At 45.1% G+C, this 19,464-nt stretch overlaps 1 protein-coding gene across 4 annotated transcripts in view; it reads left to right on the forward strand.

The window, feature by feature from the left end:
- Positions 1-16,436, forward strand: part of PEPD (peptidase D) — a 146,246-nt gene extending 129,810 nt beyond the window's left edge. Inside the window, exons 14-15 of one of the 4 annotated variants that reach the window (XM_059857803.1) lie at positions 7,676-7,867; positions 15,861-16,436. In XM_059857803.1, the coding sequence (XP_059713786.1) occupies positions 7,676-7,867; positions 15,861-16,010 (342 nt within the window). In that variant the 3' untranslated portion in view covers positions 16,011-16,436. Of the gene's footprint in view, positions 1-7,640; positions 7,868-15,860 lie in introns of all 4 variants that reach the window. The other 3 variants (XM_059857804.1, XM_059857805.1, XM_059857806.1) reach the window with 3 other exon arrangements.
- The last annotated feature ends 3,028 nt before the right edge of the window (positions 16,437-19,464 follow it).

Consider the following 19,464-nt stretch of genomic DNA (forward strand, 5'->3'; position numbering starts at 1 on the left):
AAATGAAGTTTGGAGGTCTGTTTTGGAGTTACCCACATCCTTCCATCACTGTGCATGCTTGGGGAACATCTCTGCTGTGCACAAGCTGTGTCTGGCTTTAACAGAAAGCTTGCTCCCAGATCCCAGATGACTGACTGGGAATTTAAGTACTGGAGAACACAGGAATAATCTTGTTCTGGCAAAAATTATTTTCCTTATGTATCCTACTTTATGTTGAAGCAGAAGATTTCATTTTTCTTGTGGTTAGCATTGCAAATGATGCATTAATGTTTTTTCCTTTAAGAATCAGAGGATGCAGTGAATTTACCAAGAAGCCTAAAGCTGTTGTGAAGGGCCCTGGTGCTGCAAATTGCTTCACTTGCCATAACTTTGCAAAGCCTTGCTCCAGCTTTGGTTACCCAGGCCCTGCAAACATGAAACCTGCCTTCCTGTATGGAAGGCACTTAGAGTGCCTTTACCTTACAAAGAGTAAAAGGACATTTCATTAGGTTTAACTTTTTGTTCTTGCAAGTGATTGTACACCTTGGGAAAAGATGAGGAGAAAAAACTTGCTGCTTCTGCTTCATGGGACCCCCTTGTTTGTTTGTTTTGTTTCTTTGAATTCCTGCATAGCAAGAACAAACATACAGGCACTGAGCAGGCAGTGTGCAGGAAGGAAGCAGATGAGTGGAAACTGCCTTTCCACGCAGAGCAGCACTGAAATCCATGGTGCTTATTGCTACCTGCTGGGTCAAACACCAACCAGGAGAGTTTCTGCAACCTAGGACTCTTCTGTGGGGTTTAAACCCCTCCCAGAGTCAGCCTAGGACTCTTCTGTGGGGTTTAAACCTCTCCCAGAGTCAGCCTAGGACTCTTCTGTGGGGTTTAAACCTCTCCCAGAGTCAGCCTAGGACTCTTCTGTGGGGTTTAAACCTCTCCCAGAGTTAGGCTAATAGATCTCACTCTGCTGTGTCCTCTTGTGCTCAGAAAAGTTGTGATCAGTTCCCAGCAGCTTTTCCCTGTGAGGACAGATGCTGGAGTCTGGGGTTTATGGAACTTAGGGCTTGAGCAGAGGCAGAAGAGGGGGAAGGCTCAGGTGCCATGATGCAGACATGCCCTGCCATACCACAGAGTTCCCCTCCTCCACTGAGAAAGAAGGTGTTAAGGACTTGAGGATTTTAGTTGCTTGGTTGGGTTTCATTAGTTCTGTTTAATTTTTTTTTTTGATGGAGATAGTTGCTTATGTTTCTCTGACTTACTGAAGTTTGTTGCAAAAGATTTTGTGTGCTAACAGAGTTTTTATCTGAATATTTATTGTCCAAATATTTCTGAAATTTTAGCAGCAACTAATGGAGCTTGTGTGTTTTTGAACAATTCATTCCAGGTGCAGTAGGAGACAAAAACCAAAACAGTAGAGCTCTGCTTTCAATCACATGAAAAAAGTAAGGTGTCATTGGTGTACTGTGGGGCTTTTGCTATACAATTTTCACTCATGGTATCAAAAGGTCACAAAAGACAAAGCCCTTTCATTTAAGAGAATTGCCTATGTCTGCTTTCTGTGTGTCACAAGAAATTTGTTCATTAGATTTTAAATGGTGCTTGTCATTGGTTTCATTTTAAAACAGTGTTCTTGGTAGCTTTTGCAATTCTTTCTCTTATTTTTTATAAAACTCTTATAAATTATTCTAAATATTCTCCTCATCATCCAGGTTAATGCTGTGGTTCTCAACTTGGTGATTTTTACTATTTGCTATCTCTTTTTTTCTCAAACTTAGGTTCTAAGAAAAGAGAAAAAATACAGTCTGTATGTTTTGTTATTTCCATTATGATAGCACTGGAGCTTGGTAACATCAGAGGATCAGAAAGCAAAAATTATATGGGGAGCTCTGCTCAGAGCCATGCTGTAGTGCTGGATTGAAATCCAGCTCCAGCTGAATCATGAGCCAGCAGTGCCTCAAATAAGTGGCAGATGATTTTTCCTCATTGCCTCCAATAACAGGAAAGTTATTAGGTAACTTAAACCTGATACCACAGTTAATACTTAGAAAAAGAAGAAAACACTTCAAGTAAAATAGACAGTTAAACATCATGTGTCCTCTATTCCCCCAATATTAACTTTGAGCTGTGTCCCAAAAGCTCCAGCTAGTAATTAGATTCTCCTGCAGAAGTGGGAGCTTTGATTTGCAAATGCCAGGAGTGATCTGTGGTGCTTGGGGCCCCTTCTCCTGTAACCTGCTGCTGATTTCAAAGGCAGGACTGCCAGCACTTCCTGCAGGTGACTCTAGGCAGCTCAGGCTGCTGGGGGAAAGCAGCACAGATTGAATAAACTAATCTTCATTAGCAAACTCAGCAAGTGAAACAAGGGCTTAGAGAAGGGACCAGGAGACACGTGAAATGGAATTTGAGACTTTTATTTTCCTGGCTGCACAGAGCTCTGCTCTTTTTACATTAAATGAGCTAATTAGAAGTTAGGTATATGCAGTGGGAGGATAGGGAAGAGTAAAAGAGCTGAGATTTCACTTTGGTGCTCATTTCATATTATCTAAATGTAATGTTAGTATTCTGATTAATTTAAATACTTGATTGCACTTAGCTTGGTAAAGTGGTTAGGACTTCACTGTACTGGATGTGTTCCAACTGGGACAGTCTGTCAGGCTCCAAAAAGTTCTGTGATGATTTAGCTGGAAAAGAGAATGTGAAACTAGATTGTGTCACTAATGAGCCTTTTACTGTGGTTCAGTATTTGCATTTATGAGTACCTCAGGTGTTCTGGGCCATGGCTGGGGTTTGCTGCCATCACTGGCTTGAGGAAACTTTGGGGTGATGCCAACTTGCAGCCCCTGGTTTTGGCAGGGAGGGTGCCCTTGCATGTCTCTGCACTTGTGCTCTCCAGCTGCTGCCAGGGCCCTGTGGGTGAGCAGCAGCCAGCACAGGGACATCACCTGTGGTTTTCTTCTGTTCTGGTCCAAAAACAAACCCAGGATCAGGCCCGAGTGGGCCTGGAGCTGTCTCTGCTTCTGATTGCTCTGCCTGTGGAACAAGATCCAGCATGATACACAATGGAGCTCTTCCATGGAAAAAGCAACATGTTAACTGTTGAGTTGCTAAGGAGCAAGCAGTAGTTCATCTTTATACTGAGATAATCTGGGGATATTGCAAATTCTAGTCTTCCACAGCCCTTTTTCTGGGAAATGGGCAGATTTGCATACTTCCTAATTCCCTGCTCATTCCAAAAATAGTAATATTTTGTATTACTGTACACTTAATTTGAACTTTTATTTTGCTTACATAGTAATAAAATCAGTTTACATAATAATTCTCTTGTTCCCTTGACAGTCCTTATTGCTTAGCCCTGCTGGTTTTTGTTACCTTAGATGAACCATTAATTCGAATCCAATGTTCTTGGCAGGAGTACAGTCACAAATGACAGTGTCATACATCTGTGCTTACTGAGGGAGGAGTGTCTCAATCTTAGAATGTGATCAAATTTAAAATGTGAACTCCAAATAAAGTCAGTCTTAGAAAACAATTTCAGATATAGTCTGTTGTTGCAATATACAGGAGAATAAATTCAAAATTTAGTTTTCACTGAATATAACTGCAAGGCTCTTTTTAGATGCCTAGGCATTAATATTTTCTAGACTATTCTGTACACTTTTTGGGGGCAAATTATCAGCTTATACTTTCTCTCTGTGCAGCACTGTGACAAGGGTCCTGCTCAGAGGCCAGGACTCCAGGATATAATGGTGATAGGAACAGGTACCCCCACAGCTGCTGTACCAGCACTCACATTTTCATTCTTCATTTCTTCTTACTGAAAAAAAAAAAAAACATCATGGTCATTGTTGAAAACAAAGCTTGAGTTGTTCAGCTGTGAGATGTAGGGAAGGTTCCTCCTGACAAAGAAGGAAATCCATTAATGGCAGAAGAGTCCTACTGAGGGATGACAGTGGGAGGTTGCCCTGTCGGGCTTTGGTCCCAAGAGAGTTTGGCTTGATGAAAAATGACAAGGCTTGTTTCAGACCTGTCATCTTCTCTTTGGGGATTGTGGTGTTTCAGTCATTAAAAAGGTCCTCAGTTCATCCTACTTTTCATAAACAACCACAGCAGAGTGAGAGCTGTCAGCCCCTGGACCTGATGGGTGTGGTGGCTACCAAGGTGGTCATGAGTGCCCAGAGATCAGATGTCACTTGGGAGGCTGAAGCCGTAGCCTGATGTGTGTTTTAATCCAGCACTGTTCTCAAAAGAAGGGATTTTGTCATCCACTCAGCTTGGTCACTGGTCCCTCTTTGCTTATTTCCTGTGCCAGCTCATTTGTCCTTCAGCCTCACAGCAAATTGGGCTGGGGCTGTCCTCTGCTCAGTGTGAGTGGCCACACAGAAGCCACAGCCAGAACCTGTCTCTCTGCAGCCATTTCACACCTCTCCTGGTGAACACCCTGCTAGTCTCTGTTCAAAGGGACAAGCCCACCCACTGCTGTCCTGCTTGCTTTTCAGCTCTGAAAAGCTGAGCAGTGTTCCCCTTTCTTTGAAGGCCCACTAGAGATGCTTTCATGGTAGGGATAGAGCTACATCTACAGAATCCAAACACCTGGAGATGAAACCTAGAGCCACACAACCCAGGACTGAGACAGGATGGAGGGAATAGCAAAAAGACTGAATTCCTTCCAGAGAAGTTAGGATTGTACTTTTGGGTGAGGAGCAATATTCAGGTGCCTTGGGAAGTCTCCCTGCATTGCTGAGAGACATTTTCAAATGTGTATCTTGGGTCTTGTTGCTGTTAGCTCCTTGGAGGAAGAACTAAAAGCAGGATCAGACTGCTAGCAGTCTAGAGAAAATGCCTACCATTGCTTTAGCAGCTGTACAGAGGTAAAGAAAGGCAGCTACTGAGGCTTTATTGTCACACATGATGTTAAACACCATTTATTTCAAGTAAAGGCAAAAAAATACGGATGCTGTGCCAGGGCTGCCTTCAGAGGATGTTTGCGATTGTTTTCCTCGCTCTGCATTTGTCTTTCTAGCATCTGTCTTGGATTGACTGCCTTGGAAAAGGCATTTGCAAGCAGAATTGAGAAGTGTACTTAAAAGCCAAATCTGGGCTGTTTGCTGTAAAGTAGCCGATAGATAGTTGGCGAGGCACCAAAAGGTCCAGACACTAATCTAATTGTTTACAGCTCATGGAGAGATTAATCCACAAGATTGGATGCCCTCGTTTCCTTTACACATTACAATGAATGTGTGAAATGCCAAACCCCAAAGGGCAGTATGAGAGAAAAAAATGGCTCCATTTCAGTGCAGTTATTGTTTCAAGTTTAGAAATATATTGATTTTCTTTGACTTTTGATAAGAGTACAAATTCAAAATGCCTTGCTTAATATTACAGTATTCTTGTTTCCTAGGCTCAGTAAAACAAAACCGTGTTTTCTTTTTTTGGTGTAATATATAGTGCTCTGCAAAGTCCAAATCAAACATATGACATAAAACACATGGAACACACAGTCAGAAGGGGCAAACCTGTGTCCAAATGTCCAGGCTGGTCAGCTCTAGAAATCTTGGCTACTGTAAGATGCTGTGCATTGGAACAGAATAAGCTCTGCAAAGGGAACAAAAGCAACCCCAGCCTTGCTTGGGTAACCAGTGGGGAGAAAGCAAGGACTATGGAGGGGCTGCTGCAAAGCAGTATTTCTGTGAAATAGCCTTTCTCTGAACTGAAAATGGAGCTCAGGAGCAAACAATACTGCAGGGCTGTGTCCCCTGTGAAGAGGGAATGATTCAGGAAGATGAGAACATGGGTAATGTGTGCTCCAGCCTCATTATGGGCAGGTGTGCTCCAGCCTCCCTCCATCCCCTTGGCAGGACCACGGGAGCTGGGCTGTGCCAGGACAGGGTGCCCCACACCGAGGGTGCTGCTGGGCTGGGTTTGTCTGGGAGAAAGGGGAAGTTTCATCCTCGTGGCATCAGTCATGCTGGGAGTGATGCTGACACCAGCTGCCCCTCCTGCCAGCAAGGGAAAACACCGTGGCTTTGGGCAGATGCAAGACTCAGGAAAGCTGCAAGGAGACCAGATAAACAGTGCTGTGGTCTCACAGATGTGTTAACCTCTGGTGTGCTGGCTAAAGCAGAGGAGGTTTCTTGAGCAGAGTGTGTGTGCAGGATTGAAAGCTGCTGGGCCTGTGAGCTGTTCACAGGTCATTACAATAGTTTGTTGGGGAAATTTTGCTACCATTGCAAAGAATTTTCAAAAAGCTAATGGGATTGAGATACATTTATTCTGATATTGCAATACCTGGCACATTTGAGGGGAAGAAAATTAATACCCAGAACTAGTCTTTGCAGTGTTTCTAATTCCTTGACTAAGCATGTCCTCGTATATCATTTTATTTTACCAGCTTTTAGGAAGAAGAGAATATTTTGCTAGTTCAGACTTGTTTTGACTTAACTTTTAATAATACTAATCAGCACTGTGTTGCCTGAAAGTCTGAATCTGACAAAAGTTTAGTTTAAATAGGCTGCTTTTATGAGGTCATGTGTAGACTCATTGCTCCTGAATCAAGATCATGAATGTGTAATTTAAATAACATTTGGTGAGAATAAGTATTTGCATATCCTTGGAGAAATTGTTCTCTGCTGCATAGTTCAGCTGTTTCAGCCATGACGTGGCAGGGGCATTTCAAGATTTGCCTGTCACTTACAATACCATACTTTGCAAGGGAGGGTAGGGCAAGGAATAGAGCAAGTGATTATTTTGGCTTTGTAGTGCAGTATTTCTCCCAAGGTAGAGAGTAACTATCACTACAGGACACAAAATGAAGCTACACACACACTGGAACCTCCAAGGTAAAAAGAAGGGAAGTTTATTTTCTGACTCCCAACATTTATAGACTTTCAGAAGTGACAGTGGATTGGAGGATGAAAGTGCCACCTCTCCAATGACACTGGACAAACCAACGGTCCATCAAATTTCTCCTCCTCCAGAAAAGAATGTAAAACAATAATTATTTACATAAAAGTGCGTGAGAAACTTCATTACAAGAATGTAAACATCAGAAGGCTTAGAAGAACTTAGAAGAACAGGGCGACAAGTAACAGTACCAGGCATATCCAAAGCCAAGATTTCTCTGGTGCAAAAAACACTTGGGGCATCGAGTTGAAAACTGGTCATCACTCTGTGTGAAAGCTAAATGAGGGCTGATGGGAGGGAGGTAATTGCATAGCTAAGTTTCAGTCCTTTGTGATTATTTTTTATATTTTGTGTGTCTTATGGAGCAGTCAGCACAGGAGGGCTTGCTGCAAGGATCTCCATGTGGTGGTGTCCGTGAGAGCGGGTTATAGTATTTGCAGGCAACCCCCGACGAGGGGAGAGCTTGATGCACCTTACTCCATCTTATCAGAAGGCTAATTAATTACTTTATTATACTGTATTATTCTATATTATATTAGATTACATCTAAACTGAGACAACTGCTCTGAATCTCGTGACTGTCCCCTGACAGTCCTGACACACACACACATGACAGGCCAAGGAACCAAAACACCATCACTGGGCAAACAATCTCCATATTGCATTCTACTTTGGCACAAACACAGGCACAGCAAATAAGGCAAGAATTGTTTTGATCCCAGCAATATTCATGGGAAAGTTGCCTTGTTTTTCTGTGTGAGGAGGAGGGTGACCGCAGCGGGTGCGTGTCGCGCAGGGCGTGGAGCGCGCGGAGGAGCCGGGGCTGCGCAGCCTGCGCACGGCGCGCCGCCTGCAGCCGGGCATGGTGCTCACCATCGAGCCGGGCATCTACTTCATCCAGCCCCTCCTGGAACAGGCCCTGCACGACCCTGCCCAGGCCTGCTTCATCAACAGCCACGTCCTGCAGCGCTTCCGGGGATTCGGTGGGGTGAGTAGCTCTTAGCAGATGGTTTCATTGATTGGTTTTCTCTTTGTCCTTACTGTGTATCTGAGGAAAAGTCTTTTGGGACTTCTTACAACTCCCAAAAGTCTTACAACTTTTGGGAGTTGTAATTTATTGCACATAGGGCTGTTCCTTGAAGCAGCACCTTGAGTCATTTGGACCATTTGACTCTGCAGACAAATTGGGGGGTTTTATTCTAATTTTTTAATGTGGTTTTTTTACTAGTGATTAATGATAGACCCGTTTTTTCCCATTGACTGAAATATTCTCTGTCAGCACCATACAGTGGCTTGCCAGGTAAGTGTTTTGTCTAATGTGTGAAACATGTATGAAACATGTTATGAAATATGAGACTGAGTTCTGTAGTCCAGAGTTGGATTCCTTACAGCAGCACAGTCCAGCGCTTCCTGACGGGGCAGAAGAACCGGAGGCAGTAGATGGAAACAGCAATAATTGCTCTTACAGGATTATTGACAGAATGGCATGAAACTTGTGCCTTGGGGGAGCCTTCCCTGTTTCCAGAAGAATGGCTGATGGGGTTCCAGAGCCCCAGTGCCCAGTGTGACAGGCTCAGGCAGCAGTGGGCACAGGAGGATTGCCCAGGGGAGGTAGAGGTGATCTGGGCAATCATTCCATGCAGCAGCTGCTGGGCAAGTGGAGGGGCCCTGGTTGTGCATGCTGTCCAGGGCACGTTTCCCATTCAAAGCCACCACCCTCACAGAGCATTCAGCAGTTGCACTGCTTCCAGTGGGCTTTTATTTCAGCAGGACAAGCTGAAATTTGTAGGGTGCCACATTGTTCCTGCACAGAGCAGATAGAGCAGGCAGCTGCCATGCCCCCTCCTCCCCGTGCCTCTTCTGCCAAGTCTCAATACAGCGAGCAGTCCCTGCAGTGGCAGTGATTTTCTGGTAGGAAAAGTCACTCATTAGGAATTGTCTGCTGCTGCCATTGACTGATTTATCACTGTACCCCAGCCTTGAGAGGGTGATTACTGTAGCACTTTGGTCTGAGCTGCCTTGGAACCACGAGCCCTGACAGAAAAGTTGTGTGTCCTATCCCCAGTCATGTGAGCCAACCAGGCTCGAGGGCAGCCACCCATGGTGTGGGTGCAGCCTTGTTAAGAGACACAGGACTTTACCCTTGCTGATATTTAATTCACTGCTGAGGTCTGGGACATTATCTGTCTCTGTGTTTTTTCTTTATCAAGATTTGCCAGCCAGACAGCTGAGGTACTGGTGAACAAAAGGCAGCTAATTCTGCATTTTCTAGCTGTGAGCACATTCTGTGTGACAACACACACTGAAATGTATTTTTAAAGAACACTGTGATGTGCTTGTGTACCTTCACACTGCAATGGAAACAGGTCTAACTGTCTCCATTTTCCGTGTACACATGCTCTGTGGGAGTTTTTCAGCAATTGAATTGATTCCTGGTGAGCTTTCCCTGAAACTGCTCGGCAAAGCCCACATTTTTCCCAAATGGCTGTGAATGCCCACTCCATTTCTGCAGCCTGAGGTGTGCCTGTGGCTTACCTTCTGCCTGTGGTCGCACACAAGAGGAGTGACAGCCTGGGATCTCTACCTTGGTAATAAGTTGCTGGATCAGGCACTTTTGTTCCAGAGATTTCAAGCAAACTTTGTTCCCTCATTTTTGTTTAGCTTCCTGTAATGATGACTTGTAAGGAGGGCTAGCCAACAAACTTTGCTAAAAGAAGGGGCAGCCCAAAAACGATTGAGCAAAAATCTTAATCTCTGATCCCCCTGTGAACAATACATTTTACTTAGAGAGAGAAAAATAATAATACACACATACCCTGAGCCAGATGTTGTCACTTGATTTTGTCCAGGAGAAGAATGAAAATAAAATCTAAGACTGGAATACATCTGAATATTTCTGAATTCTTCACAAAAGCTGAATTATAGAGCAATCAAAATAAGTTTTTCCATCTTTATCATTCTGACTTGATTCTCCATAAAAAGAAGATGCAATTTGTGCTGTGTAGAGTGCTCAGTTATGAACAAAATGTTTCATTCTAGTTTATCCAGAGTGAGTGAGTATTTCTCACAAAAGCATGCCAGAAAACTTTCCTTCTATGGGAAAAAAAGATATTTTTTAATCTTTTTTTTTAAAGCCTGTTTTTTTACTGACAAATATTAATAGGGGCTAGTATTGGTGTCAGTTGTAGCTGAAGAGTTCACTGCAGCCAGTCCAATCTTCCTTTAAGTGTAAAAGTAAAACACATTCTACAAAAGGAAATCAGTTGTCCATGTCTCTCTGCAGAGCTCAGCACAAATTAAAATGTTCTTAATTTGGTTTAGTGTTACTCACTTCAAAAATGAACTAACATTCACTGAAGTAACACCACTGGAAGTCTAAGTAAGTCTGTCCACACAGGGAATTTGGGGATTTTTCACAAATTCACCTTGAATTCATGTCTTTTTTGGGCTTTCAGTAGTTTTCTTGACTGTGACAAATCTCTTCATTGAGAAGCAAAGCTCTTGTAGTGTGCCAGAAAGGGCAATCCTGCAGCCATTTACTGTAATTTGTGCTGGCTGGAGTTAGCCATGAGGAGATTGTGGAAGCTGCAGGAGCAGGGAAGAAGAGGCAGTGTGAGGTGTCTGGGGCAGGTCCATCAGCAGCCCTTCCATCACAGCCTTCTCCTGCTCACCCCAGCCTTTGGGGCTGTCCCTGCTGCTCAGGGACCTCCTTACTGGGGTTTTTTACCTCCTCTGGGTCAAGGACAGGTCCCTGCAGGGGGAAGCAAGCAGTGCCCAGGGGATGTTGCCTGTCTGAAGCCCTACACTCTTTACTTGACAGCTGTTGGGTTCAGTCCTTCACAAACTTCCTTGGCCAATTTTGGGACGTTTCAGTCACATGTACTTCAGTTCTCCATCTGCAAAACCAAGGTCCAGTTTATCGAGGTCATAACTCCTGTGGGACAAGGGCTGCTGCTGGATCTGGCACAGTGCCTGGCCCAGGGCACCTTTGCTCTGCCTGGACTCTGCCCCAGAGGCTCCTGAATAAACACAGATGTGCAAATACAGGGATGTGCATACAGTTGTATGTATTGCTCAGGGAAAGCAGCTGAATCCTCGGGGAAGGGGAAATGCTGACTCCAAATGCTGCCCTTTAGGGTTTGACATTTCCATTCTTCATAAGCTGATTACTGATTCATGCAGTTCATATGATGTTTTCTCAAAGACACAGTAAAGCCATTCAGTCTTTCTTTGGCCTTACACATTCAGTCTCTGTTCAGGCTTTATTTTCCCTAGGATTTGTAGAACTAGCACTAGACTTAATATCTGAAAACTTTGCAACTTAGAGAAAATGCTGAAAGACAGATGGGTGGTAAATGCATTACTTTCTTTCATTTACAGATTTTTCTCATTTAAAAATTAAACAGATTTACAAAGCCCAGGAACTTGAAGATCTGCTAATATTACAATATGTTTCAAAACAATAGTAGCTCCCTTACTCAGAATAAATGCTAAACCAAATAAAGAGCAAGATATCTTACTGCTTCTACCTTTGGTTCAGAGAGCCATAAAGTTGTCTCTGTCCTGATTTTTATTTTTCAGAAGATTAGGCTCTGTTTCTGAGTTTATGGTGAATTTGTATTGTGAACTGAAATTGTTTACTAGGCAATAAACATTATGCTCATCTACTTTTTAACACTGCTTATTGTATCACAGTAGTAGTGCTACACAGCATTTCTTCAAAAGTTTTCATAGAAAAGCAGTTTTCACAATGCACATACTTAACGTCCCTTAAAAGTTCTCCTAAGGGAAGTGATAGGTGTAGACACCCCAAAAACTACTGCTAGGTGCTTATAAACCTTCTTTAGCCCTTTTCTCTTGCCTAATTAACATAATTAGGTTAAAGTAAGACCAGCTGTTTCTAACCTGTATTTAGCTTGTAGTTTAATGCTTCTTTTTGAGCCTGGATGAAGGGACTGGGCACCTGAGGCTTTTCTTCCATCTGTATCAGTTGATCTAATAAAGTACATGGCCTCACCCTACTGCTATTGATCCTCTTCTATTAAAATGTGAACATTTAAATGTGGACATTTAAAATAAAGGTTCTCTTGACATGAGGGCTTGGTTGTGAAGGAAACCTGCTTGTGCCAAGAAGACTACAGCATGGGATGAGATTCCCTGAGCACAAAGCCCAAGGGCCTGCCCCTACAGCAAACACCTCGGCACAGCCACTGTGTGGAACAGCAGCAAAGTGCCTTCCTTCCCTGCAGCCTGGGCTTGATGCAGCAGCTCTGTTTCCTACCCAGTCCCTCTGAGCAGAAGTCAAACTCTGCTCAGGATAAGTTTGCTCTGTTAAAAATGATTGGGAAGTCAATGGCTGAGTTGCAATAAGTTCCCTTGGCTGCACAGCTGCCTCTGTAGGACAGCAGCTGTAGGAAGAGACCCATGGATCCTCCAGCCAGACATGTGCTTGTCTGCTCTGGATGGTCCCATGTGTGGCCACGTCCTGTCATCATTTCCAGGCAAGTGTCCCACTCTAAGGTCTTGCAGTGATAGTGTTGCTGCTTTCCACAGCCATAATCAAACAAATAATCAATAGACTTTAAAAAAAAAAGGGGACATTTCATCACTTGCCTTTTTTGACATCTGGGACCTGTCATCATGCAAATCTGGATTATTTAATTGGCCAAAAGAGTTTCTTGATTGTCAAAAGCCGTGCATATGTATTATCATCCAAAAGAAATTAGTAAGAGCTTCAACCCTGTTTCCCTTGGAAGGTAACACAGGAGGCTCTGGGGAGCATGACTGTATTAATAAGTCAGGACAAAGTGCGAGGCTGTACAGAGCTGACAGCAGCCCTGGTATTTAACTCCTGTGCTGTCCTTGGCTGTGCCCCCAGGCCCTGCTTTGGGACACAGTTGGGACCATTGAGTGGAGCCACATGATGGCCTGCTGCTGGTGTTAGGCAGTTGTGCAATCAGGTCTAGCTAGACAGATCATGCCACTACCCTTGATAAGAAAAAGGCAGTTTTGGAGCAGTCCTGGCATTCCTGGCCACTGCATCTTTACAGGAGTGGTTTTTTGAAGTCTGCCATTTCACACCAAGAAAGTAAAGCCTCCCCTAGGATTTTGCAGAGCACCCTGAAAGCTGGGCGTGCAGTGAGCCTCACACTTCAGTGCCCAACTCCAAACCACTCTGTAGCCCTGAAACAAGCAGTGCTGATGAACAAAGAGCCTGCAAACAGGGACAGCTCTGAGAGCAAGTTTCATAACCACTGTCCCCCTCTGGGAAAGGCAGTCCCAAACCAGTCAGCCTTGCCAGAGAGATCCAGCATCTTTTGTCCATTTGGACAGAAGACAAGACCAAATGACAGGCTCTCCTGTGGGGAAGGTTTTGCAGGTCCTCTGAAGCTGCTTCTTGCTGCTGCTGAGTTTAAACTCAGGGTGAAGCATGAAGGGTGTGAAGGAAAAGAGCAAATGAAACCATTTCCTTCCCCTTGAGAGCCTATTCCTCTGCACTCATATTGCTTTTAGGCAAAGGTAAAATTATGCACTGAAAGTCCATTTCAGGTGATATTCATCCAGCAGAGGAAGGACTAGATTCTGGGGAAAGAAGAGGCATGTTCCTAGGGAGTGGTGGGTGGTCCCGGGGACCAGTGGTTCTGTGTGCCTCCATCCACATCCCAAAGACCATTTGGATGTGCTGATGCTGAGCAGGCTGATGTGACAGTACTGGCTCTCCTACTTTTCACAGCAGATCTCAGCTGTGCTGTGACACAGATTGTGGGATCTCCTAACAATTGTATGATCTCCTAACAATGTTCCTGCTATACAAGGAGTCACGGGGCATGGCCCTCATCCTCCTCCATCTGGTCACAGTTCCCTGCCTTTGGCAGCTCCAGCCCCTGTGCTCTCCTCATTCAGGATGTCTCACTTCTCACCTCCACCAGGATCTCCCTACCTGGGCTCCTTAGCCAGTCCCAGCTCTCTTTGTCCATTATTTGTCAGTCCTGTCTCACCTCACTGTACCTTCTTTTCCCTGGTTCTTGCATTACTCTTACCTATTTCCCAGCTCCTTCCCCATCCTGATTTTCTCTTATGGCCTAGATAGAGAACAGTAGACAGACACCTTTCCCACTTGTTCTTCCCCACTGTAGTCTAGCTTTCATCTACTCTGCTTTTAAGTCAGTCCATCCTCCCAAGGAGTGCAGAGGTACTGTGAAGTCATGAAACACTGAGCTGGAAAGCACAAAACACTTTTCTTGGTTTTTTGCTAATTACTGGTCATGAGGCTGAATTGTGGCTGATACATCACTGCAGCTGGGGAATTTCAGCTCAAGCAGGTGGAGGTTTGTGGAGCTGGCAGTGCTTGGGAAAAGGCTCTCTCTGTAGGCAGAGCCAGTTCTAGCTTTGTGTGGCCTTCCCTCTGCTCTCAGACCTACTTTTGCACTGACATTTTTACTTTCCACATCATCACTGTGTCCAGCTGCATTTACACTGGCTAGGCTTGCCAATGTGATGCTTTGGCTGTTGCCACCTTCCCAGGTCTGTCCCTGGATGCTGGCACTCCTGCAGGGTTAGCCTGGTACCATCAGGATTTTGGCAGGGACTGATCCACCCAGGGAGGCTCTGCCCAGGCCCAGGACCCAGCAGGACAGGCACACAGCAGGATTTGCCTTTGGATGCAGTGGGGCCCTCCTGCTGAATCCTTGGGTTATGTTTTGCTCAACAGTCAAATTTGAAGCAGTGAATCAAAAAGCCCATCCTGATAAATTCTGTTCAAGTGCAGAGTCATTGCCTGTGTTGCTGATCTCTTCTGCAGCAAGGCACCAGCCTTTCAGGCACACTGAGCATACAGAGCCTCACAGCTTTCAAATTTACAGCTGTCCAAAACAAATGTGTAAACTCAATGGAGTTTGTTTATTTAATTCTGCTTTATAATACACTTAACTTGATACCAAGTAAAAGAAATAATCTGGCAAAGACATCATTAAACAGTTTAATAAGGACTGGATGACTCATTTTGTTTGAACAAATGGATTATTTTGCAATCAGAAGTACAAATGTTAACCAGCTTTATTTTTAGTTGAAAATGTCAAGAGGTCAGAAACAATTAAAGCAATTGTAAGGTGGGAGTACCCAGGGTTTGTGTTCTTTTGGATTTGCACCTTACTAAAATTGCTTTTATTGCAGCTTAGCAACTTAGCAACATTTTTCTGATAAGATAATGGGAATGACTGTGTAGGCACATTTACTGGTAAGAAGAGATTAGAGACAAACAGAAATGGAGCACACTTTTCATTTCAATAGCAAGAGTTGAAAAACTGAGAGGATCTGCTTTTTCCTTCCAGGATTTGAAATTTAGTGATTGTATTTTAAAAGAAATGTCTGATCTGCTTAGGACTTTCTCATCAGCTCAAAATTCAGTGTTTGGAATATCAGCCACAAGCTATTTAATGTTCAAAGTTTTGCTTTGAAAGTTTATTGTGTTAAGAGAAAAGTTTCAAGTGCAAAGAGAAACTTCCTGAATTTCAGCTCAGAAACAGGAGAGCTTTGAGAGCAGACACTGTGGGCATCAGGGAACTGTCCCTAGCAAGGCATGTGCTAAGAAGGCTGGAGGCAAATCCAGGGAAGAATGTTCTTTTTACTGCTCCTGCTGTCAGGGGGTCGAGATTTACTGGCCCCCTGGAATGACACAGCATGAACTCACTGCTGCAGCACCTTGCTCAGACTGTCCTTGATGTACCCACTGCAGCAGAGGCACCAGCACACTGGGGTCACCCCAAGCCTGGGTGATCCCAGGAGGGTGGCAGGGGCCAGCGGCCCAAGGGCAGCCGGAACCTGCAGAGCCCCGTGCCAAGGTGCTGGTGGTGACAATTCCGTGCTTGCAGTGGGATGCTCTGCCTGGGCTGCAGCAGCTCCTTGTGCCCTCCCTGCTGCTGCTGCCTGAGGTGCTCCTCATGCCATCTGACCACCCTGGTGACCGTGTGCTCCCTGTGCAGGTGCGGATCGAGGACGACATCGTGGTGACAGCCACCGGCATGGAGCTGCTCACCTGTGTCCCACGGACTGTGGAGGAAATTGAGGCTTTCATGGCAGAAGGCCAGAGCAGTGCCAAATCATTTGGCTGCCTCTCCAGCCAAAAGCAGTAAACTTCAGGGTGATACTTATTGCCTCAGCTAATCAGTCATCATTCTGATTTAATGCTGCAGCATAGAAAATAAAATGCATCCAATTCTTAATAGCAAGAAAATCAGCAGTTTAGGTGACCAGGTGGCAGCCAAATAACCCTGCTGCCTTATCAGTGTGGGTTATACTTCTGTCAGATCTCAACTCAGATGTATCTTGCAATTAAATCTGAATTTTGATGATTGGGACTCTAAAACACCAAATGGATTATCTGAAAGCTATGAGCAATTGTAACACTCTTAAGTCCTTTTTTAAACTTCATCACAAGTACTGTGAAAAACAGAAATAAAAATCAGTTGTTCTCAGTGGACATAATGACATTTTTCATATGGATCTGTATCCATGTACTAAGCAGAAACAAATTTTTATTAAAATTCACCTTGGCATCATTTGTCTTCACAATTTTGTGGTTATTTTACTTTTCTGCTCCAGTTCCTGCTTCTTTATCTGACCCTACTACCAATTTGTGCCCTGCAAGCTTTTACCCTTCACTAGCCAGAGTTCTCTGCTCTGGATAGTGGCTGTACTGATCCTTCAAACACATCCCCATGCTCATTAGATTTGTTCATCTATTTGTTCCTTAAAAACACAGATTGCTGTGGTGTTCATGACCCTTAAAAGTTGAAAGAAGGAAATATCTTTGCTGCAGGGCTCATGGTCATTCAGCAGCATATGCTGTGCTGCATGATAGAGTTATTTTTACTGTTCAGTGTTAGACAGTTCAGAATGAAATAATGTAAATCTCTCTCTCCTGGGGGGCTTGGGTGGTGTGAGGAACCACTGCCACTGCCTTGCTGCCTGTCCCCCAGTATAGTATTGCAGGGAACACCCAACAGGGGGAGAGAATGATGCGTCCAACTCCATCCTATCTGAAGGCTAATTAATTTCTTAATAATCCTATGTTATTCGATACTATATTACACTATGTTACATTACATCTAAACTGAATCTGCCAAGCACTCAACTGCTCACACTGCCCAGAATCTCGTGACTCTCAGCCGACAATCCTGACATACACACACCCCTGGCCCTGACAGGCCAAGGAACCAAACACCATCACTCTAGGTTAACAGTCTCCATATTGCATTCTACTTTGGCACAAACACAGGCACAGCAAAGGATAAGAATTGTTTTTCCTTTCTCTGAGGTTCAGAGAATGTGGAACCCAGAAATATTCTTGGGAAGAATTGGGCCTTGCTTTTCTCTGTGAAGAGAAATGTGGTGACACCCCAGCACTGGATTTAGGCCTGAAATCATTTCCTCCAAAATCCTCATATACATTGCTCCAGGAGAGCTCCTTTTGCTAAGTGGGTTGGTCTGTGTGACAAGAACCTGCCCTTTATTCCCAACAGCCTGGTGATCCATTGCTCTGTAGGAAACTTCATGTGGGAGACCAAAGAAATGTCGTGAAACAATCCAGAGGACTTCATTCATGCCACTCAATTAATAAATAAGCCTAGTTACATTTTTCAGAGGTTTCTTGACATTGGTTTGTAAGAGGCAAGTGCAGGAATTGCTGCACTTCTTGACTGTGAAGGGAAACAGTTTTTCAGGAGGGGAGGTTGTGAGATGAGGAGCTTGGATGTGCTGCTGCAGTGATGTTCCTGCTGTGGTGACCGGAATCTTGCACCTCTGAATTCTACTACCTGCACCAGGACATCAGGCTTTGCTTTGGTAGCCTTGAAGATATGAGACCACGGAGACTATACTGGCATTTCTCTGAGCACATCTGCCCCCAAACCCATTTTTTTTCAGTGCAAAGCAGTGCTGGGGCCCAGCCCCGTTCCCTCCACAGCCGAGAGCTGTGCTGTGGTAGGATCTGAGCACGCCAGGGGATGACGGCTCCCTGCTGTGGGCACCGACCCTGCTGCTGCTGCTGGGCTTCGGCAGTGTTACTGCTTTACAGTAACACTCGCAGATTTGGAAAGGAGGAAGCTTTGGAACTGTTCCAAGTAAGCCGCCAGCCCGGAGCAGTTGGGAGGCCGTCCCTGCCGGCGGGAGCGGGCCCGGCCGCAGAACAGGTCGGGCCGCGCCGGGCCCGGAGGAGGCAGAACCGGTTCTGGCCTGGGCGCGGCCCTGCTCCGCTGGGCATGGGGCACCCTCCCCCTGCCCTTCATCATCGGGCCCACCAGCTCGGGGAGTGTCAATTTCATCCTTCGTTCCAGAAGATTGTTCTGTAATTATGATCATTTTTATCCACTTAAGCAAAAAGTGAATTAGACCTTTTTTCCCAAATTGGGCAGGGGAGGGGGAATAAACCTTTTTTAAAAAGGCAAAGTGATATTTAATACTTTAAAAAGTGGTGTTTAATAATTTTAAGTGTATTAATGGGGTGAAAGTACAGGTTATGGCAATTTTTCTTTTTGACTACATCAAGATATTTTATATTCTGTCCTGTTTTCCCAAATGCCTTTTCCCCTTGGCACAAACAGACCTGAATAGCATTGGCACCGCAGTAACAGAACGTGTCTTATGCTGAGCAAATTTGTGTGTTTAGAAACGTCTGAGCTCTTCTGAAATGATACATGTAAATTGTTCCAGCAAATTGCTGGAGCTCCCTGGGGTTGGCTGCACTCTGGATTTACCTGCCGATTACCCTGCTGCAGCTACAGGGGTTGTTCAAGGCGTGCAGCCTCCCAGGGCTCTGGGGGCTGGAGCAGACCCCTTCCCTAGGGGGACAGTGAGAAAATGGCAATCAGGTCTCCTGGTGAAATGTGCTGTGACCCCTTGTGTACTGACAGGCACTGGATTCTGCCTCAGACTGGAGTTAAGAATCATGAGTCAAAAGGAAAATCTTAACTTTTATAGGTCCACAGTGAAATTTTCTGTGCCCTGCAGCGGAGGGTGAGATGGAGGTACTCTGCTGCCACACAGACTGGGCTGCTTCACCTTGGGGGAAATGGCCCTTGCTCCTTGGAGCTGCTTTGGCAGGGGGGCTTGGAAAAAGCCTGAGCCCTTTCTTGCAGCCCTCACTGGGGCACGTTTAAAACACGGATTTGTTACAATCACGAGTGAGGTGCTGCACAGAGCCATTGCTGCTCCCAGCCCTTGTCCTGCTGCCAGCTGAGGACAAGGATCATTGTCCCGGTGCCAGTTGAGGACAGGGATCCTTCTTACAGTGTCAGCCAAGGCCAGGGATCCTTGTCCTGATGTCACCAAGGTCAGGGATCATTGTCCCGTTGTCAGCTAAGGCCAGGGGTTGCTGTCCTGCTGTCCCCAAGGCCAGGGGTCCTAGTCCTGCTGTCCCCAAGGCCAGAGTTCCTTGTCCTGCTGTCCCCAAGGCCAGGATGTCTGTACCCTGTGTGTAACCAGCGGGGACAAGGCCAAGGTGCTGTGTGGAGGCTGCGCCGCTGTTCCGGTCACTCCTGGCCCTGGCCCTGTGGTCCAGTCATTCCTGTCCCTGTCCCTGTGTTCTGG

Source organism: Haemorhous mexicanus, chromosome 12 (genome assembly GCF_027477595.1).
Source record: "Haemorhous mexicanus isolate bHaeMex1 chromosome 12, bHaeMex1.pri, whole genome shotgun sequence".
Taxonomy (NCBI): Eukaryota; Metazoa; Chordata; class Aves; order Passeriformes; family Fringillidae; genus Haemorhous; species Haemorhous mexicanus.